Genomic DNA, 25,000 nt, shown 5'->3' on the forward strand with positions numbered 1-25,000 from the left:
GTTATACTGGTGCGTACAGTGCTGTACCAGTGTGTACAGTGCTGTACTGGTGTGTACAGTGTTATACTGGTGTGTACAGTGCTGTACTGGTGTGCACAGTGCTGTACTGGTGTGTACAGTGTTTATACTGGTGTGTACAGTGTTATACTGGTGTGTACAGTGCTGTGCTGTGTGTACAGTGTTATACTGGTGTGTACAGTGTTATACTGTCTGTACATTGTTTAAACTGGTGTGTACAGTGTTATACTGGTGTGCACAGTGCTGTACTTGTGTGTACAGTGTTATACTGGTGTGTACAGTGTTATACTGGTGTGTACAGTGCTGTACTTGTGTGTACAGTGTTATACTGGTGTGTACAGTGTTATACTGGTGCATACAGTGCTGTACCAGTGTGTACAGTGTTATACTGGTGTGTACAGTGCTGTACTTGTGTGTACAGTGTTATACTGTGTGTACAGTGTTATACTGGTGCATACAGTGCTGTACCAGTGTGTACAGTGTTATACTGGTGTGTACAGTGCTGTACTTGTGTGTACAGTGTTTATACTGGTGTGTACAGTGCTGTACTGGTGTGTACAGTGCTATACTGGTGTGTACAGCGCTGTGCTGGTGTGTACAGTGTTATACTGTTATAAAGTGTTTATACTGGTGTGCACAGTGCTGTACTGGTGTGTACAGTGTAATACTGGTGTGTACAGTGTTATACTGGTGTGTACAGTGCTGTGCTGGTGTGTACAGTGTTGTGCTGGTGTGTACAGTGTTTATACTGGTGTCTACTGTGCTGTACTGGTGTGTACAGTGTTATACTGGTGTGTACAGTGTTATACTGGTGTGCACAGTGCTGTACTGGTGTGTACAGTGTTATACTGTGTGTACAGTGTTATACTGCTGTGTACAGTGCTGTACAGTTGTGTACTGTGTTATACTGGTGTGTACAGTATTGATATTGGTGTGTACAATGCTGTACTGGTGTGTCTGGGTCTCAGTGTGTATATCTGTATATTTGTATATATGTGTGTGTGTTTGTTTGAGTGTGTCTGTGTGTGTGAGTGAATGAATGAGTGTGTGTGTGTGAGTGAATGAATGAGTGTGTGTGTGTCTATGTGTGACTGTGTTGTGTGTGTGTGTGTGTGTGTGTGTGAGAGAGAGAGAGAGAGAGTGTGTGTGTCTGTGTGTGAGTGTGTTGTGTGTGTGTGAGCGTGTGTGTGTGTGTGTGTGAGAGAGAGTGTGTGTCTGTGTGTGAGTGTGTTGTATGTGTGTGTTGGTGACAGAGATTGAGAAAGAGAGACAGAGACAATATGTGTACAACTCTTATCTATTGTTCCTCAATGTGTGTGTGTGTGTATCTGTATGTGTGTGTGAGAATGATTGTGTGTGTGTGTGTGTGTGAGTGAGGCAACTCTCTCTCTCTCTCTGTCTGTTGTTGTCTCTCTCTCGGGGTGATGAACACACAGAGCTGATTCCGCTGATTTGCATACAGACTGATTAAACAGCGACGGACTGAGAGAGAGGGGGAGAGAGAGGAGAGAGGGAGGGAGTGTGTGTGTGTGTGTGTGTGTGTGTGTGTTTGGGTGCAGTGTGCCGAACTTAGTGTATAGAGACCGAAGAGGAGGAGAGAGGAGAGAAGAGGAGAGGAGAGGAGGACGGGGGAGGAAAGCAGGGAAGGAAACTGCGGAAAATCGGAGAATAGAGAAACAGCGCAGGAATACCGAAGCAGCTGAAGAGAAATACGATAAGCAGAGCGATTAAAGAATCCTAACCAGAGCAATACCAATACATACACCAAGAAAGGAAAGAAAGAAAGAAAGAAAGAAAACAGTGACTCCTGGGTGTGCACGTCAGAGAGAGAGAGGGAGAGATGGAGAGAAGGACACAGATGGAGACTCGGGCAGAGCCGGGCCAGTAGCGAGCGGTCGCCGGGAGCAGCGCCGACATCGGGCTCCTCGGAGTGAAGGATCGCTGTCCGGCACCGTGACATGACACCGATTTCTCTATCCGTTTGATGCTCCTGAAGCGACGATCACACGCGAACGCATATTGTCGTTATTAATAACTGTGGCTTCTACTGCTGTGAGATGTGCGTGTGTGTCGGTGAGCAGGACTGGTTTCTCGCTGTTTATTTTGCATTATTACTGTTTTTATTATCACTCCATCAATAAACACATTCAAACACTGAAACCCGTTAGAGTTCCGCTCACAGCCTCTCTCTGCCTCAGTCTTCCGTGCTTCCGAACCGGACCGAACCGGACCGAACCCATCCGAGCTTCTGAACCGAACCGGACCGAACCCACCCGAGTTTGCGCGAAGCCGTCCGAGCTGGACTAGAAGCAGACCCATTTCCAGTCTTTCGCCAAGAATCTGTCTCCGACCACTGGAATACAGACTATTATAATAATAATAATTATTATTATTAATTATGATTATTATGATTATGATTGGTGATGGTATCCGCAGTTTGGCTCCGCTGGGCAAGTTTCAACCCAGATGCCTTATTGATTAAGTCATTCTGTTCATTAATTGATTAATTAAGTTATTTTTTAATCGGGAACGCCCCCTTCGCGCTCTGTCGCTCTCCGTCACCGTATCGTAGATTCTTCATTCCTCATCCTGTTTTTATTATCGTCGGTATTAGTAATATATCGCAGGGATCGGTCATGTTCGTCTCAGTGTGGTACGCCAAAAAGATGGGCCGCCGATTCATCAATAATGTCCGAAAGGCCAAGAAGCAGAGACACCGGATCATGGTAGGAAGAAGCACCACACTCCTCTATCTGTCCCCCTGTCTCTCTCTGCGTCTCTGTCCTTCTGTCTCCGTCTCTTTCAGTATCTATCTGTCTCTCTGTGTGTGTCTCTCTCTGTATTTCTGTGTATCTTTCTCTGTGTCTGTCTCTCTCTCCATATCTGTCTTTCTGTCTGTGTCTCTATCTTTATCTCTCTGTCTGTCTTTCTTTCTCTCTGACTGTCTTTCTCTCTGTCTTTCTGGCTGTCCGTCTCTCTCTCTCTCTCTCTCTCTCTCTCTCTCTCTGTGTCTCTGCTCACTACATCATTAATTGATGAGCTCTTGTCCGGCTGTGTTCGTTTGTGCTGGACTGACAGGTGTGTGAGTGTGGGTTCACAATGCCTTCCTCTGTGATTCGAGATGTCCACTGTGTGTGTCAGTGTGTGCATGTGTGCTGGTGTGTGTGTGTGTGTATTTGTAGTGTACTGTATGTGTACATGTGTGTGAGGAGGTGGTTTGGTTACACGCCACCCTCTCTGTGTGCAGAATCAGTGTCCCACTCTCAGCCCCACCCTGAGTCCAAACCCTGGATACTTTACTTTGCATATACATATATGTGTTACTTTTACCCAAAGGGATGGACACATGCACCCACTTCCTCAGTTGGGCTTGCACTGGTGCATTCTGGGAAGGGCTTGTGTGCTCAGTGGTACAGCATCTGTGTCTCCCCACCGGGACCGGAACCCAGTCCAGCAGGGTCTCAGCCCTGGTCCTGAGAGACACAGTCCAGTCCAGCGGGGTCTCAGCCCTGGTCCCGAGAGACACAGTCCAGTCCAGCAGGGTCTCAGCCCTGGTCCCGAGAGACACAGTCCAGTCCAGCGGGGTCTCAGCCCTGGTCCTCAGAGACACAGTCCAGTCCAGCGGGGTCTCAGCCCTGGTCCTGAGAGACACAGTCCAGTCCAGCGGGGTCTCGGCCCTGGTCCTGAGAGACACAGTCCAGTCCAGCGGGGTCTCAGCCCTGGTGCTCAGAGACACAGTCCAGTCCAGCGGGGTCTCAGCCCTGGTCCTGAGAGACACAGTCCAGTCCAGCGGGGTCTCAGCCCTGGTGCTCAGAGACACAGTCCAGTCCAGCGGGGTCTCGGCCCTGGTCCTGAGAGACACAGTCCAGTCCAGCAGGGTCTCAGCCCTGGTCCTGAGAGACACAGTCCAGTCCAGCGGGGTCTCAGCCCTGGTGCTCAGAGACACAGTCCAGTCCAGCGGGGTCTCAGCCCTGGTCCTGAGAGACACAGTCCAGTCCAGCGGGGTCTCAGCCCTGGTGCTCAGAGACACAGTCCAGTCCAGCGGGGTCTCAGCCCTGGTCCTGAGAGACACAGTCCAGTCCAGCAGGGTCTCAGCCCTGGTCCTGAGAGACACAGTCCAGTCCAGCGGGGTCTCAGCCCTGGTCCCGAGAGACACAGTCTAGTCCTGGGGGGTTGAGCTCTTGCTGTAGTGGACGGAGTGGGAGAGTTGCTGTGGTCAGTGCAGTGGGGGACGGTGGACGGTGTCTCATGTCTCGCTGTGTGAGGTGGAGGAGGGGGAGGGTGCTGTGATATGAAACACAGAGACATTGCGTTGGGGGGCCACGATGGGGGGCAGATGCGGGGGCGGCCATCTCTGTGTGAGACTGTTGACAAGGGATTCCAACTGAGAGAGAGAGAGAGAGAGAGAGAGAGAGAGGGAGGGGGGGAGAGGGAGCGAGAGAGAAGGTGAGATTGTGAGACAGTTGGAGAGAGAGAGAGAGATAAAGAAGGACAGAGAGGGAGGGAGAGAAAAGGAGGTGGCCCTGATTGTCAGCTTATTAACAAGGTGTCCCCTTGATCTCTTTATGATAACATACAGAAGTCTCCCCCTCTCCCTTCCTCTCTCTGCCTTCCTCCCTGTCCCTCGCTCTCTCCGACTCTGATTCAAAGTGAGTTTCATCAACACATTCATGCGATGACAACAGACACAGGAAGTGAGGAGGGAAGGAAGGAGAGAAAGAAACGATAGAGCGCAAGAGAGAGAGAGAGATGTGGAGGAGGCGGGCAGGGCAGCTGTGTTCAGGTGTCTAACACACGGGCACTGGGACGTGCGCGGGTACGAGGGGCAGCTGTCTGCATTGCCCCAGAGACGTACTGATGGCGAGAGAGCTCTCCTCCTCCCCCTCTCTCTCTCGCTCTCTCCCTCCCTCTCTCTCTATCCCTCTCTCTCTCTCCCTCCCCCTCCCACTGCACCCCCTGGCTTCCTGTCCCTCTCTCTCTCTCTCTCCTACCTCTCTCATTCCCTCTCTCCTTCTCCCTCTCCACCCACCCCTCTCTCTCTCTCTCTCTGTTATTTAAGAACTCTCTCAGTCAGCAGTAAATATAATAGAGGGGCTTTAATATTTTACCAAAGCATTAACAGTGTATGTGTATGTGTGTGTGTGTGTGTGTGTGTGTGTGTGTGCATGCACTGGGATGTGTGTGGGGTTGGTTCACTGATGAGAAGAATTGTTTTAATTAATTCAGAGAGAGAGAGAGTGATGAAGCGAAAGAGAGCAAGAGAGAGAGATGAAGCGAGAGAGAGTGCGAGAGAAAGAGAGAGAGCGACGAAGTGAAAGAAAGCGAGAGAGAGAGAGAGAGAGAGAGGGAGAGCCTGAGCGAGGGTGAGCAGCAGAGTTACTGAGCTGTGCATTGACCTGCTCTGGGACTGAGGAGCACAGACCCAACACACACACAGATACACACTGAGACACACACACACCATGAGACACACACATACACACACACACTGACACACACACACATTGTAGTAACACACAGTGCAGCGCAGTGCAGAGAGACCTAGGGATGCAGACCGCACAACCTGTCACACAATTCTGAGAATGTGCCCCTCTGACCCCCCCTCGCCCTTCCGCCAGTCCGGCTCACCCCCCCCGAATACACAATCCCAAATCACATCACATCTCCTAATGAGGCATCAGCACACTGCACTGACACACACACACACACACTCTCTCTCTCTCTTTCTATCACAGACTCTCATACACACGCACTCTCTGTATTACACACTCTCATACACACACACACACACTCTCTCTCTGTATCACACACTCTCATACACACACACACTCTCTCTCTCTATCACACACTCTCATACACACACACACACACTCTCTCTCTGTATCACACACTCTCATTCACACACACACTCTCTCTCTCTCTCTCTCTCTCTCTCTCTCTCTCTCTCTCTCTCTCTAACACACACACACACTCTCTCTCTCACACACACATGCAGCCGGACAACACCTAACCGATTGGAAACTAAACTTTCCTTGTGAAAGTGTATAAATAGACACAGCTGACAGCCTCACGCCTCACAACTGATCAAACACAGAGAGAACGACAGTACGAGGGAAAGAAGAAAGAAATTAAAAATGGATTGTGTGTGTGTGGTGGGGGATTTATTCTCCACAGCTATTAATAGTGTGTTTGATGGACGCCCCCTTAATCAGACTCACCTGGCAGGCACACCTGAGTTACACGCACACACACACACACACACACACACACCAGACCACTGAAGTGCAATACTGACAGAATTGTGCACTACTAATTTCATACTGTACTGTTACACACACACACACACACACACACTGTAACGCACTGGACTGTCATACACACACACTAACACTGTTCTGTCACACACAATAGCACTGTACTGTCACACACTAACACAGTACAGTAAATCACCATACTGTAACACTACTGTAGTAGTGTACTGTACTGAACTATACTTTCCTATTTTATACTATACTGTACCATACTATAATGTACTGATCTATACTTTACTGTATTACACTATACTGTACATTGTAGTAGTGTATGGTGCTATACTTTCCTACACTGTACTACACTACTATACTGTACTATACTGATCTATATTGTATTACAATATTCTGTGCTGTACACTAGTAGTGTGTTGTGCTGTGCTATACTGTAGTATACTGTACTACACTATACTGTACTGCACTATACTATACTGTACTGTACTACATGGTACTATACTCTCCTCTGCTGTATTGTGGTTTACTTTACTATACTGTACTGTACTTTACTATACTCTTCTGTGCAGTGCTGTACTATACTGTACTATACTTTACTATACTCTCATGTGCTGTGCTGTGCTGTACTGTACTTTACTATACTCTCCTATGCAGTGTTGCACTGTGCTGTGCTGTACTATACTATACTGTACTTTACTATACTCCCCTACTGTGCAGTGCTGTACTATACTGTACTGTGCTGTACTGTATTATACTCTCCTATGCAGTGCTGTACTGTGCTGTACTATACTATACTATACTGTGCTGTACTGTACTGTACTTTACTCTCCTGTGCAGTGTTGTACTGTGCTGTACTATAATATACTGTACTGTACTTTAATACTATACTCTCTTGTACAGTGCTGTATTATACTGTACTGTGCTGTACTGTACTTTACAATAGTCTCCTGTGCAGTGCTATACTGTGCTGTACTCTCCTGTGCAGTGCTATACTATACTCTCCTGTGCTGTTCTGTGCTGTGTTATGCTGTGCCAGCAGTGGCGGTTGGTTAGCAGTGTTCATTGTTCGCCGAACCCCCAGTATGTTTATAAATCGATTTTGCTTCCTGTCTCCTGGGTGCGGCGCACCTCAGCTCCCCAGTCAGGTGACATGGGCGCCTCGCCGGCCCTCAGAGCTGTGGTCAGGACGCACTGAGCTGCGTCCACACCGCAGCTGTGACTCTGAACGTCTCTGCAGTCACACTCTCCTCGTCTTCCCTCACCCGTCTGCCTTGTCCCACGCTGTCCCCGTCATGGTGCAGATCTGCCTGTGGCTGCTTTCATGCCTGGGCTGCGGCGTGTGCTGCATTGCGTTGGGCATTTGTGTTGTTTATTTACTGACCAATACCTGTGTGTGGTGACTGGTTAGTATCCGTGTATGGCTTTTAAATACGTTTGATCTGTGGCCGTGCTTTTCTCTCTCTTTCTCGCTCAACGTTTTTAAATATTAGATCAGTCTTCTATAGCACTATGGGTGGTTGGAGAAATGACATCACTAACAACCTGCCGTGACTCCTTGCCTCCTTCCCTCACAGCTCCTCTGGGGCCAGATGTGCGCTGTCTGAGGGAGAGAGAGGGAGAGAGGGAGAGGGAGGGAGAGAGGATGGGCTATTGATACTGGAGACAGCATAGTGCAGCAGGGCACCCCCACCACTCTCTGTGTAAAGCACTCCCTGTCCATCTTTCTCTCGCGCTCTCTCTCTCCCTGTCCCTGTCCCCGTCCCTCTCTCTCTCTCTCTCTTTCTCTCTCTCCCTGTCCCTCTCTCTCTCTCTCTCTCTCTCTCTCTTCCTGTCCTTCTCTCTCTCTCTCCCTGTCCCCGTCCTTCTCTCTCCCCAGTTAGTCATTAATCGGACATTTTGGATGATAATTTGGTGGGAAAAAACGTTGGTACAGAGGGCCTGGTTGCCTAGGCAACAGGCTTTCCCCGGAGGCCCCGGCAGCTGTTGCTATGGAGTAGCCATGGCAACGGGTGGTCAGGGAAAGAGAGAGAGAGAGAGAAAGGGTGAGATAGAGAGAGAGGGATGGCACCCTGGCATTTGGTGCAGAACAGGAGGCCTGGGCACCGGGAGAGAGAGAGAGAGGGAGAGAGAGAGAGGCTGGCGGGGGGGAAGATGGGAACTCAGAGGGAGAGGGATGGAGATGGGGATGAGAACAAGATGGAGAGGAGGGAGAGATAAACACCAATACAGACACACAGGGGAAACACAGAGAGAGGGGGATGCTGAGAGAGCGAGTAAGGGAGCAGGGTGAGAAAGAGAGAGCGAGCAAGGGAATGAGAGAGTTGTCCCTCCCACACAGCCCAGGCCAGCACAGGGGGGCACTGAGCACAGAGCATATGAGAGAGAGAGAGAGAGAGAGAGAGAGAGGGAAGAAAAGAGAGGAATTCCACAGCCTGGTACCATGACAGAGGGAAGAGGGAGAGAGAGTACTGTACAGTACTGTACCACACTGTAATAATGTACCGCACTTCACTACACTGTAACTGTCACGCTGCGCTGCACTTGAACACTCTATAGTGTCGCTTATTGTACTTCCTGGTCTGGACACTGGACTGTAGGAGACAATACTGGCAGTGAGTGGGAATGTCAGTGTGTGTGTGTTGGTGAGTGGGAGTGGGTGTGTCAGTGTGTGGGAGTGGGTATATCAGTGTGTGGGAGTGGATGTGTCAGTGTGTGGGAGTGGGAGTGGGTGTGTCAGTGTGTGGGAGTGGATGTGTCAGTGTGTGGGAGTGGGTGTGTCAGTGTGTGGGAGTGGGTGTGTCAGTGTGTGGGAGTGGGTGTGTCAGTGGGTGTGTTGGTGAGTGGGCGTGGGTGTGTCAGCGTGTGGGTGGGCTTGTCTGTGATTGGAGTGATATTGATTGGGCATGTCAGTGGGTGGGTGTGTTGGTGAGTGGGAGTAGTCTGTGGTGTGGCGCCCCCAGCTGGGACAGGGTTAACTCACACCTTCCTCCCTCCTCCTCCTCCCTCCTTCCTCCTTCTTCCTTGCAGCTATCCTGTCTTTCCTCTTCTTTGTCTCTCCTCTCTCCCTCTCTCCGTGCCTCTCTCTGTATGTATTCATGTAGCTGTATTGTGTTGTATCTCTCTGTAGGCCACCTCCCACCCCGTGGTCGTAAACTCTGACACTATCGATGACTCACCCTACGTAAGAATACATTTCTCTTTTCTCCCTGTCCCCCTGTCTCTCTCTCTCTCTCTCTCTCTCTCTCTCCTTGTCTCTGTCCCTCCATCTCTCTGTCCCTCTGTCCCCTTTCACCACTGTCCCCCTGTCCTTCTGTTCCCTGTCACCACTGTCCTCCTGTCTCTCTTTCTCTCCGTCTCTCTGCCTCCCTGTCCCCTTGTCTCCATCTCTCTCTCCCCTCTCCCGCTATCTCTGCTTATGTATTTCTCTGTTCCTTCTGTCCACTGTCTCTATGTCCTTAGTCCCCCTGTCCCCGTCTCCCTGTCCTTCTGTTCCCTGTCACCACTGTCCCCCTGTCTCTATTTCTCTCCTCTCTGTCTCCCTGTCCTCTTGTCCCCATCTCTCTCTCTCCCCTCTCCCCAATCTCTCTATCTCTGTTTATGTATTTCTCTGTCCCGTCTGTCCACTGTCTCTATGTCCCTAGTCTGTCTGTCCCCCTGTGTCACAGACTCCCTGTCCCCTATCTGTCCCTCAAATCTACCTCTGTCTTCTGTCTCTCTGTCAACACGTCTCCGGTTCTTTGTCCATCTTTCTTTGGTCCCCTGTCTCCATCTGCCCATCTGTCTTTACCTCTGTCCCTTGTCTCCCTCTCCACCTATCTCCAGTTGTCTGTACAATTGTTCCCCTATCTCTCTGTCCATCTGTCCCCCATCCTCTCTGTCTATCTGTCCCCTGTCCCTCTTTCACACTGTCTGTCTGTCCTGTTCCTAATACCACAGAGACCCCCACGGCTCACCTGTCTCTGTCTGTCTTTCTGTCTTGAGGTCAGGGGTCAGCCAGTCTGGGTCAGCCTGGCACCACCCAGCTATCCAGTAACCGACAGTCATGTGACCTCAGGGGTTCATGTGACATTCTGGGTGGGGGTGGTGTCAATGAGCTGGTCTCATGTCTGTTTTGTTCTATTAATTCAATACTCAACCTCATCCTGTCCACTGCCCCCGAGCCTCACCTCTGTCCCACCCCCGTGCCACGCCACACCTCCCAGCATGCACTGCTCCCTAGCTCGACTTCCTGCACTGCTTTGTTTACTATCGTAAAAGCCTTTCCTGAGAGAGTGACATCATCAACAAGCGCCAGAGACCCGCCAAGGACAGACAAGCTTGCGTTTAGAGCCATTCAGACACTTTCACTGCATTCCTCTAACAGGGAGAGGCGCCGGGGAGCTGCGTTTTAATTGTTTAAATACATTTATATGTTTTAATTATTCAAACCCAGCATGTTTTCACAGATCTGGCAGGGGTCGGTCCTCTAGCAGGGCGAGAGCTGAACACACCGGCAGAAGAGGTTTTTTAATAAAACGGTCAATTAACGTTGCTCTAACATGAGCGCCATGATGACATCATCACCCCTGACCCCTGACCCTCGCTGTAGTGATGTCATCGTCATCCTTTCCGGTCTAGTCTGTGACGGCAGTGCTGGGGTCGGCTGGGGTCAGGAGATACTGCTGTAATGAACACTGACCAGTCCAGACCCCCACACTGACGCCCACCACACTGACCGTGTATGTGGCGGTCCGTGTGGGTCTGTGTGTGTGTGGGACGGTGTCAGTGTGGGTGAGGGCCAGTCTGTGTTAGCGTGGGTCAGTCTGGGTGGGTGTGGGTGGGTGTGGGTGTGAGTCAGTGTGGATGTGTGTGTGTCAGTGTAGGCTTGTGGGTCAGTGTGGGTGGGTGTTGGTAAGGGTGGGTCATTGTGTGTCAGTGTGTTACTGTGGGTGGGGGTCAGTGTGGGTCTCTACCTGTTGTGTCCTCACTACCATCATTGAATACGGTCTGTGTTTGTGTACGTGAGTGTGTCTGTGGGTTTATATACATCTGTGTCTGTTTGTCTCATTGTGTGTAATTCTGTGTCTTTTTTTGTGTGATTTGTATCTGCCTCTTCTTACACTGCTCCCAGCACAGGAGAGAATACAGTAAATACTAACCACTCCCCCATCCCCCCCCCACTCCTCTCTCTCTCTCTCTCTCTCAGGTGAACGGGACAGACGGAGAGGTGGAATATGAGGAGATCACGCTGGAGAGGGTGAGGCACCATCCTGGAGTCTTTCATTCATCATCCCCCCATCCTTGCTCTGTCTCTCCTCCTCTTCCCTCTGCCCTCTCACACTCGTCCCCTCTCTGTTGCTGTTATTGTTGTAACTGCACTTACCTGACACCCCCCCGACCCCTGACCCTGGCCTGACCCCTGTGTGACCCCTGTGCAGGGTAACTCCGGTCTGGGGTTCAGCATTGCGGGGGGCACGGATAACCCCCACATCGGCGACGACCCCAGCATCTTCATCACGAAGATCATCCCCGGGGGCGCGGCGGCACAAGATGGCAGACTGAGGTACAACTCCTGAAGATGTGCTGTACATCTGACACAGTGTACAGCCCCTATAGACACACTGTACATATGACACAGTGTACAGCCCCTGAAGACACACTGTACATCTGACACACTGTACAGCCCCTATAGACACACTGTACATCTGACACACTGTACAGCCCCTATAGACACACTGTACATCTGACACGCTGTACATCTGACAGTGTACAGCCCCTAAAGACACATTGTACATCTGACACACTGTGCATCTGACACACTGCACAGCCCCTATAGACACACTGTGCATCTGACACACTGCACAGCCCCTATAGACACACTGTACATCTGACATACTGTTCAGCCCCTATAGATACACTGTACATCTGACACGCTGTACATCTGACACAGTGTACAGCCCCTATAGACACATTGTACATCTGACATACTGTTCAGCCCCTATAGACACATTGTACATCTGACATACTGTTCAGCCCCTATAGATACACTGTACATCTGACACACTGTACAGCCCCTATAGACACACTGTACATCTGACACACTGTTCAGCCTCTATAGATACACTGTACATCTGACACACTGTACAGCCCCTATAGACACACTGTACATCTGACATTCTGTACATCTGACACAGTGTACAGCCCCTATAAACACATTGTACATCTGACACACTGTACAGCCCCTACAGATTAGCTGTATATCTGACACACTGTACATCTGACACACTGTAAATCTGTCACACTGTACAGCCCCTATAGACTGTCCCTGACACACACTGCTCCCTCTCTTCTCCTCTCCTCCCTCAGAGTGAATGACAGCATCCTGTTTGTGAACGAGGTGGACGTGCGCGAGGTGACACACAGCCTGGCCGTGGAGGCCCTGAAGGAGGCCGGCGCCATCGTGCGACTCTACGTGCTGCGCCGGAAACCGCTGGCTGAGAAGGTCACCGAGATCAAGCTCATCAAGGGGCCTAAAGGTCAGGGGTCAGGGTGATTCATATTCACTTACAATCAATAAGAGACAGATTATATATAGAGATATATGTGTGACGCTCCTCCACAATGTAGGTTGGTAGTCGCAAATAACGTGTTGTCAATACAGGGAAGAGCAGTCAGACTTTTCGTCACGTACTTTTCATCACACACTTTTTACATTTAATCTCCAGCGACCATTAAATGTCGGTGACGCATTGTCGCTGGTGATGAAATGTGCGTGATGAAAAGACGGGATCCCGGATACAAACACATTCAGTAATTCAGTAGTTCAGTAATTGAAGCACAACAGTTGTGTGTCTTGCCGGGGCTGGAAGCCTTGATGTTTAGTATCAACCACTAGATTAAACCGCTAGCCACGAGGCACAAGATGCTCCTTCATTGTAAAACTCATCGTATTGTCAGGGATATGTGTGCCAAATGTCATGTCAGTATGACGGATATAAGTGCACGTTGCTCAGGACTTTATGAAGAGAATGTTAACGGAATGTCAGCGGAACTTTAACCACATTCCAAGCAGTGGGACTTTAAAATGTCATAACTGTGAGAGAAATTAATGCAATTTAACGAGTTCTATGTCATTGTAAAGCAATAATCCAGCTCATCGGATGAAGTATTAATCTAATTTTTGATCTCATGTTGGTGATGACTGTGTGTGTGTGTTTCTGTGTGTGTCAGTGTTTGTGTCTGTGTGAGTGTGTGTGTCTGTGTGTGTGTGTCTGTGTGTGTGTGTGTGTGTCTGTGTGTCTGTGTGTGTGTGTGTCTGTGTGTGCGTCTGTGTGAGTGTGTGTGTCTGTGTGAGTGTGTGTCTGTCTGTGTCTGTGTGAGTGTGAGTGTGTCTGTGTGAGTGTGTGTGTCTGTGTGTCTGTGTGAGTGTGTCTGTGTGTCTGTGTGAGTGTGTGTGTGTCTGTGTGTCTGTGTGAGTGTGTGTCTGTCTGTGTCTGTGTGAGTGTGAGTGTGTCTGTGTGAGTGTGTGTGTCTGTGTGTCTGTGTGAGTGTGTCTGTGTGTCTGTGTGAGTGTGTGTGTGTCTGTGTGTGTCAGAGGGTCATATATATGTATCATTTTATTTGTTAGCAGATGCCTGTTTCCAGGGTGAAAGCATCACACAGTGCAGGGACACAATCAGTACAAAACACAATAAGTGCACATCCCAGTGGTGACAAGTGCAGATATAACACAGACAGGCGAGTCCCAGGTGTGTGAGAGAGGGCGTGGGGGGGCAGAGGAGAAGTGACAGCACGGGAACACGCCACAGCCAAAGGAAGCAGCGTTTAATAAGAGAGCTGATAAGAGCCACGGGGCCGAGTCCCCCAGGGGACGCTCTGAGCAGGTGTGTCTGTCGTCGCCGGGGGGGCGGCACTGAGGGGCGAGACTGGAGAGGAGAGATGTATACTCCGAGTAATGAACAGATAACGAGTCAATCCATCACATGAGAATGAGTGAAATAGAATAATGGCTTCTGACACGGGGGTGAGAACAGATTATTATAAAGCACTGTAATAATACTCCCTCCCTCGCTCCCTCTCTCTCAGGGCTGGGGTTCAGCATCGCGGGGGGCGTGGGGAACCAGCACATCCCCGGGGACAACAGCATCTACGTCACCAAGATCATCGAGGGGGGGGCGGCGCACAAGGACGGCCGGCTGCAGATCGGAGACAAGATCCTGGCCGTGAGTCCGACTGCCCCCGGTACCGCCTCACACCCCTGCACGCCCCCGCACTCACAGACCCGCTCCTATCATCCCCCTCTCTCTGCACAATCTCCCTCCCTCTGTTTCATTACCTTAGGCCTCCTCTCTCTCTCTCTCCTCCTCCTCCTTTCCCCTCATCTCTCCCCATCTCTGTGTCTCTCTCCCTTGCTCCTGCCTCCTCCCTCGCTCCCTCTCCTCACTGTCATCCCCCTCTCTCTGCAGACTGTCCCTCCCTCTGTTTGTTACCTTAGGCCTCCCCTCTCTCTCTCTCTCTCTCTCTCTCTCTCTCTCTCTCTCCCTCCCGCCCTGTCAAATGTTATGCAATCTCCCTTCTGTCTCGCTCAACAACAGCAGCTCCACCTGCTGGACACTGGAGGACCTGTGTCACAGAGAACACCACAAAAACATTCATTCAGAGACGCGCCTGATCCGAATAACTTTTCTGTGTGTGTCTCTCTGCGTGTGCGTGTGCATGTGTCAGGTGAACAGCGTGTGTCTGGAGGACGTGATGCACGAGGACGCAGTGGCAGCGCTGAAGAACACGGCCGAGGTTGTGTACCTGCGCGTTGCCAAGCCCACCAACCTGTACCTGACCGACACCTACAACCCCCCCGACCTCACCAGCTGTGAGTCGCTCTGCCTGTGTGTGTGTGTGTGTGTGTGTGTGTGTCATTAACCCTGTGTGTGTGCTTGTTATTAACTGTGTGTGTGTGTCATTAACCCTGTGAGTGAGTGTGTGTGTGTATTAACCCTGTATGTTTGTGTGTGTCATTAACCATGTGTATGTTAATTGTTTCTGTGAGTTAACTCGTGTATGTATGTGTATCATTAACCCTGTGTGTGTGTATGTGAGTTATTAACTGTGTGTGTGTGGGTGTGTGTGTTATTGACCCTGTGTGTGTGTTAACTCTGTGGGTCTCTGTTATTAACCCTGTGTGTGTGTGTGTGTGTGTGTGTGTGTGGGTGTGTGTGTTATTAACCCTGTGTGTGGTTTTGCAGCGTACTCCCCTCACCTAGACAATGAGGTTGGACATCCCAACTACTTGGGCTCAGATTACCCACAAGCCCTCACGCCCACGTCGCCACGCAGATACTCCCCCATCCCCAAGGGCATGCTGGGAGATGACGACATCCCCAGGTTTGACTTTGACGGACAGACAGACAGGTGCACAGACACCCCCAGACACACACACACGCACACACACTCACACAGACACACACGCACACACACAGACACACACACACGCACACAGACACACACGCACACACAGACACACACACACACGCACACAGACACACACACAGGCACTCACACACACACGCACACACACACATGCACACAGAGACACACACATATGCTCACACAATTACACAATGAGACACTCAGCTGTAGCACAGTAGTGTTAATGCATATTATACATTATAAACTAGAATCTAAACTAACCGTGCTCCTCTCTCTCTCTCTCTCTCTTTCTCTCTCTCTCAGGGAGCCGCGCAGGGTGCTGATCCACCGGGGCTCCACGGGGCTGGGGTTCAACATCGTGGGGGGGGAGGACGGGGAGGGGATCTTCATCTCCTTCATCCTGGCGGGGGGGCCGGCGGACCTGAGTGGAGAGCTGCGCAAGGGGGACCAGATCCTGTCTGTGGGTGCTCCTGCTCCCTCCCCCTCCCCGGCACCGTCCGTCCCTTTCAGTTACATTCAGTTCCCTTCAAATGAGCTTGATTGGCCTGACCCCTCTCTCTCTCTCTCCACCTGCCCCTCTCCCTCCCCTTCTCCCTCTATCCTCCCCTTCCTCCCTCTCCCTCTCTCTCCCCTGCTCCATCTCTCTCCCTCTCTCTCTCTCAGGTGAATGGTGTTGACTTGCGGAGCGCCACTCACGAACAAGCAGCCGCAGCCCTGAAGAATGCTGGACAGACAGTGACCATCATTGCCCAGTACAGACCGGAGGGTAAGCCCAGTACAGACCAGTATACACCAGTATACACCAGGGCAGACCAGTATACACCAGTACAGACCAGTACAGACCAGTACAGACCAGTACAGACCAGGGCAGACCAGTATACACCAGTACAGACCAGTACAGACCAGTATCATATAATCCAGTATAGTTCAATACAATACAAGTCAGTACAGACCAGTACAGTATAGAATACTGCAACAGTCCAGTACAGACCAGTACAGCATAGTCCAGTATAGGCTAGTACAGTATAGACTACTCAGGCATGTGTTCCTCATGTGTCTGGCATGTAATTAGAATATATGTATGTGGTGTTTAATAAGTGTGTAGTTGGTGTGTATGGTGTGTGCTAAGCATGTGCTAAGCGTGTGCTAAGCGTGCACTAAGCATTACTAAAAGCATGTGCTAAGCGTGTGTGTGGCGTGTTGCAGAGTACAGCCGGTTCGAGGCGAAGATCCACGACCTGCGGGAACAGCTGATGAACAGCAGCCTGGGCTCCGGCACGGCCTCCCTGCGCAGCAACAAGAGGGGCTTCTACATCAGGTACTGCTGTGCACTGCAAATTGTAACACACTGTCCCTGTCCCCAGTGCATCTCCATATTCGTCCCTGTCCCCTGGTCCATCTCCATGTCCGTGCCCATCCCCTGGCGCACCTCCATCTCTGTCCCTGTCCCCTGGTGCGTCTCCATGTCCGTCCCTGTCCCCTGGTGCATCTCCATGTCCGTCCCTGTCCCCTGGTGCGTCTCCATGTCTGTCCCTGTCCCCTGGTGCGTCTCTATGTCTGTCCCTGTCCCCGGTGTGTCTCCATATCTGTCCCTGTCCCCTGGTGCATCTCCATGTCTGTCCCTGTCCCCTGGCACACCTCCATCTCTGTCCCTGTCCCCTGGTGTGTCTCCATGTCCGTCCCTGTCCCCTGGTGCGTCTCCATGTCTGTCCCTGTCCCCTGGTGCATCTCCATCTCTGTCCCTGTCCCCTGGCGCATCTCAACGTCTGTCCCTGTCCCCCGTGACTCAGGGCGCTGTTCGACTATGACAAGACGAAGGACTGTGGCTTCCTGAGCCAGGCGCTGGGCTTCGGGTTCGGGGAGGTGCTGCAGGTCCTGGATGCCAGCGACGAGGAGTGGTGGCAGGCCCGGCGGATCAGCACCGACGGGGAGGCGGAGGATGTGGGCTTCATCCCCAGCAAGAGGAGGTTAGTATAGCTCTCTGCCAATGACTGCCTGAGATGATCACTTCCTGGTCACCTGTTCATTGATTTCTATGAAGCTGAATGAGTAAACAGGAAGTGATCATCTCGGCTATATACACAAAATCATTTACAGATATCTTGAAATGATTGACAGATGTCTCTAAATGAAATAGATATACACTCACCTAAAGGATTATTAGGAACACCTGTTCAATTTCTCATTAATGCAATTATCTAACCAACCAATCACATGGCAGTTGCTTCAATGCATTTAGGGGTGTGGTCCTGGTCAAGACAATCTCCTGAACTCCAAACTGAATGTCTGAATGGGAAAGACAGGTGATTTAAGCAATTTTGAGCGTGGCATGGTTGTTGGTGCCAGACGGGCCGGTCTGAGTATTTCACAATCTGCTCAGTTACTGGGATTTTCACGCACAACCATTTCTAGGGTTTACAAAGAATGGTGTGAAAAGGGAAAAACATCCAGTATGCGGCAGTCCTGTGGGCAAAAATGCCTTGTTGATGCTAGAGGTCAGAGGAGAATGGGCCGACTGATTCAAGCTGATAGAAGAGCAACTTTGACTGAAATAACCACTCGTTACAACCGAGGTATGCAGCAAAGCATTTGTGAAGCCACAACACGTACAACCTTGAGGCGGATGGGCTACAACAGCAGAAGACCCCACCGGGTACCACTCATCTCCACTACAAATAGGAAAAAGAGGCTACAATTTGCACAAGCTCACCAAAATTGGACAGTTGAAGACTGGAAAAATGTTGCCTGGTCTGATGAGTCTCGATTTCTGTTGAGACATTCAGATGGTAGAGTCAGAATTTGGCGTAAACAGAATGAGAACATGGATCCATCATGCCTTGTTACCACTGTGCAGGCTGGTGGTGGTGGTGTAATGGTGTGGGGGATGTTTTCTTGGCACACTTTATGCCCCTTAGTGCCAATTGGGCATCGTTTAAATGCCACGGCCTAGCTGAACATTGTTTCTGACCATGTCCATCCCTTTATGACCACCATGTACCCATCCTCTGATGGCTACTTCCAGCAGGATAATGCACCATGTCACAAAGGTCGAATCATTTCAAATTGATTTCTTGAACATGACAATGAGTTCACTGTACTAAACTGGCCCCCACAGTCACCAGATCTCAACCCAATAGAGCATCTTTGGGATGTGGTGGAACGGGAGCTTCGTGCTCTGGATGTGCATCCCACAAATCTCCATCAACTGCAAGATGCTATCCTATCAATATGGGCCAACATTTCTAAAGAATGCTTTCAGCACCTTGTTGAATCAATGCCACGTAGAATTAAGGCAGTTCTGAAGGCGAAAGGGGGTCAAACACAGTATTAGTATGGTGTTCCTAATAATCCTTTAGGTGAGTGTATCTTTACATGTATTAAAGATATATTTAAATTAATGTCAGATTTCTGTAAATAGAGTTAATGAGATCTGAGATAAATTTAGAGATATCTGTAAATGATGACTTGGCTTGCCGTACTCTTTTGTGTCTCAATAACACTGGGAATCTGCATGAAGACTGTTGAGCTTCTTTCTCACACTACATCCCTCTCTCCCTCTCTCCCTCTCTCCGTCTCCAGGGTAGAGAGGAAAGAGTGGTCTCGGCTGAAGATGAAGGAAAGGGTAACGATACTCTCATGCACTGACACGCTGACACACTCACACACTCACAGTCTAAATAAACTCCAAGAAATACAGTTTTATGCCGACTAAAGATGTCCTCTGTATGTCTGGCTTCGTCCCTCTGTGTCTGTGTGTCTGTCTGTGCAGGACCGGAGTAGAGACAGCATAGGGTCACAAGGTAAGACAATGTCCCCCTCTGTCCTCTCTGTCCTCTCTGTCCCTCTCTCTCTTATCAAACAACGTTGTGCTAGGAAGAATGAAAATATGATTCACCATCTCTCTCCCTCTCTCTCCCTCCTCTCACTCTATTTCTCTCCCTCCTTTCCCTCTCTCTCTCTCCCTCTCTCTCCCTCCTTTCCCTCTCTCTCTCTCTCTCTCTCTCCCTCTCTCTCTCTCGCTCTCCAGGCAGAGATGACTTTGTGCAAAGCTATGAGACTGTGACGCAGGTTGAAGGTGAGGGAGGCCGAGTCCTGAGAGCCGAGTCACGCTGTATCAGCTTACCTCTGCATTCCTTAACAACTGTACTGCTCTCTCCTTGTGTTTGTCTCTCTCTCCCTCTCTCTCTCTCTCTCTCTCCCTCTCTCTCTCTCTCCCTCCAGTGCACTACGCTCGGCCCATCATCATCCTCGGCCCGACGAAGGACAGAGTGAATGACGACCTGCTCTCAGAGTTCCCCGACAAGTTCGGCTCCTGTGTCCCACGTAGGTACAGGACAGATGGACAGAGATACAGACGGCCTGTATGACTGACTGACTGACTGACTGACACACTGACTGCCTGACGCACAGTATTATTGATACACTGACTGACTGACACACAGACTGCCTGACGCACAGTATTACTGACACACGCGTGTCCGCTCCTCAGACACGACCCGTCCGCAGCGCGAGTACGAGATCGACGGTCGGGACTACCACTTCGTGTCGTCTCGGGAGCAGATGGAGAAGGACATCCAGAGCCACCGGTTCATTGAGGCCGGACAGTACAACAGCCACCTGTACGGCACCAGCGTCCAGTCGGTCCGAGAGGTGGCCGAGCAGGTACTGCGACAGGGAGAGGGGGAGGGAGAGAGAGAGAGAGAGAGGCATGGAGAGAGAGGGAGAAAGTGTGGGTGGGAGAGTGAGTATGAAAGACAATATGAGTCATAATAATCATTGCTTTTCTTCTTCCTTATACCTCTCTCTATCTCTCAACCCCATCTCACCCCTCTCTCTCTTTCTCTTTCTCTAATGCTTTATTCCACCCCTATTCCCCTCTCTGCCCCCACTCTCTCCTTCTCTATCCCCTCACTCTCTACCTTTTTACCCCCTCTACCCCCTGTCTCCCTCTCCATCTCCCTCCCCCTCCCTCTCTCTCTCTCTACTCCTCTTCTCTCTCTCAGCAGGGTAAGCACTGTATCCTGGACGTGTCGGCGAACGCGGTGCGGCGGCTCCAGGCGGCTCAGCTTCACCCCATCGCCATCTTCATCCGGCCACGCTCGCTGGAGAACATCCTGTACGTGCACACGCCGAGCACACGCTATGGACATGCTACTGCTACGCCGGGCACAGGCTAGGCATGCTATAGACGTGCTTGATGCATACTATTTGCATGCTATAGACACACTGAACTCAAGCTATAGATGTGCTGGACGTCACAAGCAAATCACACGACAGAAATGGGACAAACACGCTATAAACACGTGAAACCGTGAAACACACAATTAACTACTGCTGTAGACATGTAGATAACATGATAGACACATGCTATTTGCATACTATAAACTTTCCACTGCTTAATGCAAATCTGTGTGTGTGTCTGTGTGTGTGAGTGTAAGCACTTGGTCAATGTGGCTGACATCTTAGCGTGCTGTTGGCGTGTTGTTAACGTGTGGCATGTCTCCGTGTCACCAGGGAGATCAACAAGCGCCTGACGGAGGAGCAGGCCCGCAAGGCGCTGGACCGGGCGGTGAAGCTGGAGCAGGACTTCATCGAGTGCTTCTCAGGTAACAACGCACCCCCTGGTGGCCAGAGTGCCGAGCGCAGTCTTCACTCTCATCAGCACTGTTGCTATTGCTATTGTTATTATAATGAGTCTGTCTCTGTGTGTGTGTGTCCATGTTGTCTGTGCGTGTCTCCGTGTCACAGCCATCGTGGAGGGCGACAGCTTCGAGGAGATCTACCACAAGATAAAGACAGTGATTGAGGAACAGTCGGGCCCCTACATCTGGATCCCCGCCCGAGAGAGACTGTGAAACCCCTCCGTCCGCCCACCATCCCCCCGCCGCCCTCCACTGTCCCCCGACACGCCACAGCTCTGTCCTCCAGCCCCCGCACCGGCTGTCCCACTGTCCCCCTGAGAGAGAGAGAGAGAGAGAGAGAGAGAGAGAGAGAGGGAGAGGAGGAGCACAAGGGCGCCAGAAGGAGAAGAATCGTCCCCTCTCGTCCTCCATCTCTCCATCCCTGTCCCACTCTCCCTCTCTCCCCCCACGGGGTCCGTGGACAGTGCCACCGCGGGGAACGGGACAGGTGGTGGCCCGAGGGGACGGTCCCTCACGGAGGACGCAGGGACCCGCGAGGCCCGGGCGGACGGAAGGGACGGAGGGACGGACGGAGACTCCCTCGCCAACCCAGCGACAGATGGAATTAAAAACTGAACTCAAGTGGCTTAACACATCCCCCCCCAGCCCCGCCGATCCCCCCCCAGACGCCCAGGCTTGTGCATGCTTTTGTTACAACGACGACAAACGACAACCACTTCAACTCAGCGAGCGGAGGAGCATCGCTGCGCGGGACGGGCAGGAGAGCGGAGAGGGAAGACGGGATGAGAGGCAGACAGGCAGACAGGTGTCGGGGGCTGGGGGTGTGATCTGCAGGGCACACACAAATGCAGAGAGCACACACCGACGACAACAACCAATACACAGACAACGACTCAATAATAATAATAGCCACAAACTATTATTGTAACTAATGAAGATTGTAATCATATCCATATGAAAATAATAGCCGCCTGCCTGTCTGCCTGCCTGTGTGGGACGACGCTGCGAGCAGAGGGACATTTGGACGGCTGAACAACGAGCACTGCTGCCACGCAGTCACAGCCGGAGAGACGGGGGGAGAGCGCGAGCGGTGGGAGAGGGAGGAGAGAGAGCGGTGAATGAATGCGGGCGTGTGAGAGACCTGTCTTTGGGGTGTTTATTTATTTATTTATTTATGTGGGTATTTATTTTATTTAAGTGTCTGTTTGTGTGTGCGTTAGGCTGTTCCCTTGTGGGTGAAAGTGTGCCACAGACGCACTGAGACATAGTGAGTTTCTAATTGATTTATTTATGTATGTGTGTATTTATTTTATGGTTGATTGATTGATTGATTGGCTGTTCCAGTGTGTGGGGTGCGTCAGCAAGAGTGCAGCACAGTCAGAGTGGACAGTACGCAGTGGACAGGACTGGACCACACCGCGCCCCCTGGACTGCACTTCACCACACACTATTGTACTGCACTTTACTGCACTACACTACACTACACTGTACTGTCCTGTACTGCACTTTACTGCACTACACTACACTGTACTGTCCTGTACTGCACTTTACTGCACTACACTACCCTGTACTGTCTCTGGACTGGACTGCACTGCACCCCCCTGCCCTGCTTGTCTCCCAGGGTGCATCACTGTGATCTCGGCCGGGAGAAGCTTTGCGCTGTGTCTGGACCCCAGGGGGTGGGGCTTGTGTGATCACTACAAAAAGACCCCCCCCCCCCAACAGGATGAGCGGCACACATATCAGGACCACAGACCCCCCAGTCCGGGGGCGGAGGACGGGCGGGTCAGAGTGGACCGCAATATCATGTGTTTGAGTGTGTGTGTGTGCGTTTTGAGAGTGAGAGAGCGCGAGAGTGAGTGCGAGAGAGAGAGACTGAGAGATTGAGTAAGTGTGTGAGTGTCTGTGTGCGAGAGTGTGTGTGTGTGTGTGAGTGAGTGAGTGAGTGTGTCTGAGAGTCAAAGTGTGTAAGTGTGAGAGAGTGTGTGAGTGAGTGCATTTGTGAGAGAGTGTGTGTACGCGAGAGAGTGAGAGTGAGTGAGTGTGTCTGTGAGAGTGAGTGAGTGTGTCTGTGAGAGTGTAAGAGTGTGAGTGAGAGAGTGCGTTCGTGGGCTCTGAGCGGCTCTGAGAGACAGTGTCAGTGTCGCTGCCCTGGCAGCCCCTCGCCCGGCGGGTCACTCCAGACCCCAGAGAGTCCGGTCCAGCCCGAGTGAGCAGCGCCGCCTCAGCGCCCCGGTCCAGGTGTGGACCCCAGTGCGGCCCCCCAGCACTCCAGGGTGCCAGGACCCGATCGGGCCGTGATTTAGGTCATCGATTCTTGTTTATTTCTGGATTTGACTGACGAGGGTCTGTCATAACCATTGCAGCCATGGCACCAATAATAATAATAATAATAATAATAATAATAATAATAATAAATATACTGATGATGATGATGATGATGATGAACCTGAAGATTCCTTCCTCTTTGTTCTTTTTGTTCCGCGCCTCCAGAGACTCCTGGTTTTCCATCGGTGATGCTCTTTTTATTTCTGAACCAACGAAAATCAAAGCAGACAAAGAAAATGTATTTAATGATTTAACAAGAAATATATATATAATACTATTAATAATAATATTGAATAATGAATAATGAAGTGTATCTTGCAAGACGACGAGAGGTTTAACACAATGAAGAAATGCTCTTTCAGTCAATTGCTTGTTGTAAATTAGCTAAAAAGATAATGAAATAAATGACATTTAAAAGTATGTGCGTGTTGTCCGTGTGAGTCAGTGCGGACACGGCTGTCCAGCAGGGGGCACTGTTGGTGTGCTGTGAAGGGGCAGTTACTGTGGGGGTAGGTGGGGTAGGTGGGGTAGGTGGAGGGGCAAGACCACTGCAAGACCCCACGGGCACGGTGTCATTAACCCCTCCGCTGCCGAATTACACCCTCAATCACTTTGCAGTCATCTCTGTTCCTGCTGAGCAACAATCACGCTTTACAGGTGCGTCAGTCTGTCTGTCTCCCTCTCTCGCTCTCCCCCTCTCTCTCCTTCTCTCCCTCTCAATTTAAATTTAAATTTAAGGGAGCTTTATTGGCATGACAAACAGTTCTGCAGTTCTCTCTCTCCCTCTCTCTCTGGGCAGCCCGCCAGTCCCCCGGTGTCTCAGTGCGTCCCTCCCTCTCCTGACAGGAAGACACCAAACAAAGGGTTTCCTGCATGAGCACCGCTCCCCTGAGTGTGTGTGTGTTTGTGAATTAAAATTAAACATGTTCAATTCAAGGGTGCTTTATTGGCATGACAAGCAGGTCTGCAGTTTTGCCAAAGCAGTTAACATGACATACATAGATGGAAAAGCAAAGCTAAGAATAAAAACATATATTGCAGGTCAACAACAAACAAACAGACAAAAACAAAACAAAACACAACAGAAAAACAAACATGCAACAACAAGAAAGAAGAACTTAAGAAAGTGTCAATCGAGAGGAGGCCATTTGCCCCATCGTGCTCGGTTGGTGTCCATTAATAACTAAGAGATCAAGGATCCTATCCAGTCTGTTTTTGAATGTTCCCAAATTGTCTCTTCAGCCACATCGCTGGGGAGTTTGTTCAGATTGTGACGCCTCTCTGTGTGAAGAAGTGTCTCCTGTTTTCTGTCTTGAATGCCTTGAAGCCCAATTTCCATTTGTG

General features: G+C 50.7%; 1 protein-coding gene across 4 annotated transcripts in view; it reads left to right on the forward strand.

Annotated features, from left to right (window-relative positions):
• Window positions 1-24,076, forward strand: part of LOC136768177 (disks large homolog 4) — a 64,422-nt gene extending 40,346 nt beyond the window's left edge. For 2 of the 4 annotated variants that reach the window (XM_066722246.1, XM_066722245.1), the window contains exons 4-22: window positions 9,409-9,462; window positions 11,467-11,517; window positions 11,699-11,823; window positions 12,627-12,796; window positions 14,346-14,482; window positions 14,985-15,129; window positions 15,503-15,668; window positions 15,990-16,146; window positions 16,350-16,452; window positions 16,893-17,004; window positions 17,477-17,653; window positions 19,266-19,308; window positions 19,456-19,486; window positions 19,714-19,761; window positions 19,908-20,009; window positions 20,176-20,348; window positions 20,690-20,802; window positions 21,201-21,292; window positions 21,435-24,076. In XM_066722246.1, coding sequence (XP_066578343.1) covers window positions 9,409-9,462; window positions 11,467-11,517; window positions 11,699-11,823; window positions 12,627-12,796; window positions 14,346-14,482; window positions 14,985-15,129; window positions 15,503-15,668; window positions 15,990-16,146; window positions 16,350-16,452; window positions 16,893-17,004; window positions 17,477-17,653; window positions 19,266-19,308; window positions 19,456-19,486; window positions 19,714-19,761; window positions 19,908-20,009; window positions 20,176-20,348; window positions 20,690-20,802; window positions 21,201-21,292; window positions 21,435-21,541 — 2,106 coding nt within the window. In that variant the 3' untranslated portion in view covers window positions 21,542-24,076. The remainder of the gene's footprint in view (window positions 1-9,408; window positions 9,463-11,466; window positions 11,518-11,698; window positions 11,824-12,626; window positions 12,797-14,345; window positions 14,483-14,984; window positions 15,130-15,502; window positions 15,669-15,989; window positions 16,147-16,349; window positions 16,453-16,892; window positions 17,005-17,476; window positions 17,654-19,265; window positions 19,309-19,455; window positions 19,487-19,713; window positions 19,762-19,907; window positions 20,010-20,175; window positions 20,349-20,689; window positions 20,803-21,200; window positions 21,293-21,434) is intronic. The other 2 variants (XM_066722247.1, XM_066722248.1) reach the window with 2 other exon arrangements.
• Window positions 24,077-25,000: the final 924 nt, after the last annotated feature.

Source organism: Amia ocellicauda, chromosome 14 (assembly GCF_036373705.1).
Source record: "Amia ocellicauda isolate fAmiCal2 chromosome 14, fAmiCal2.hap1, whole genome shotgun sequence".
NCBI lineage: Eukaryota > Metazoa > Chordata > Actinopteri > Amiiformes > Amiidae > Amia > Amia ocellicauda.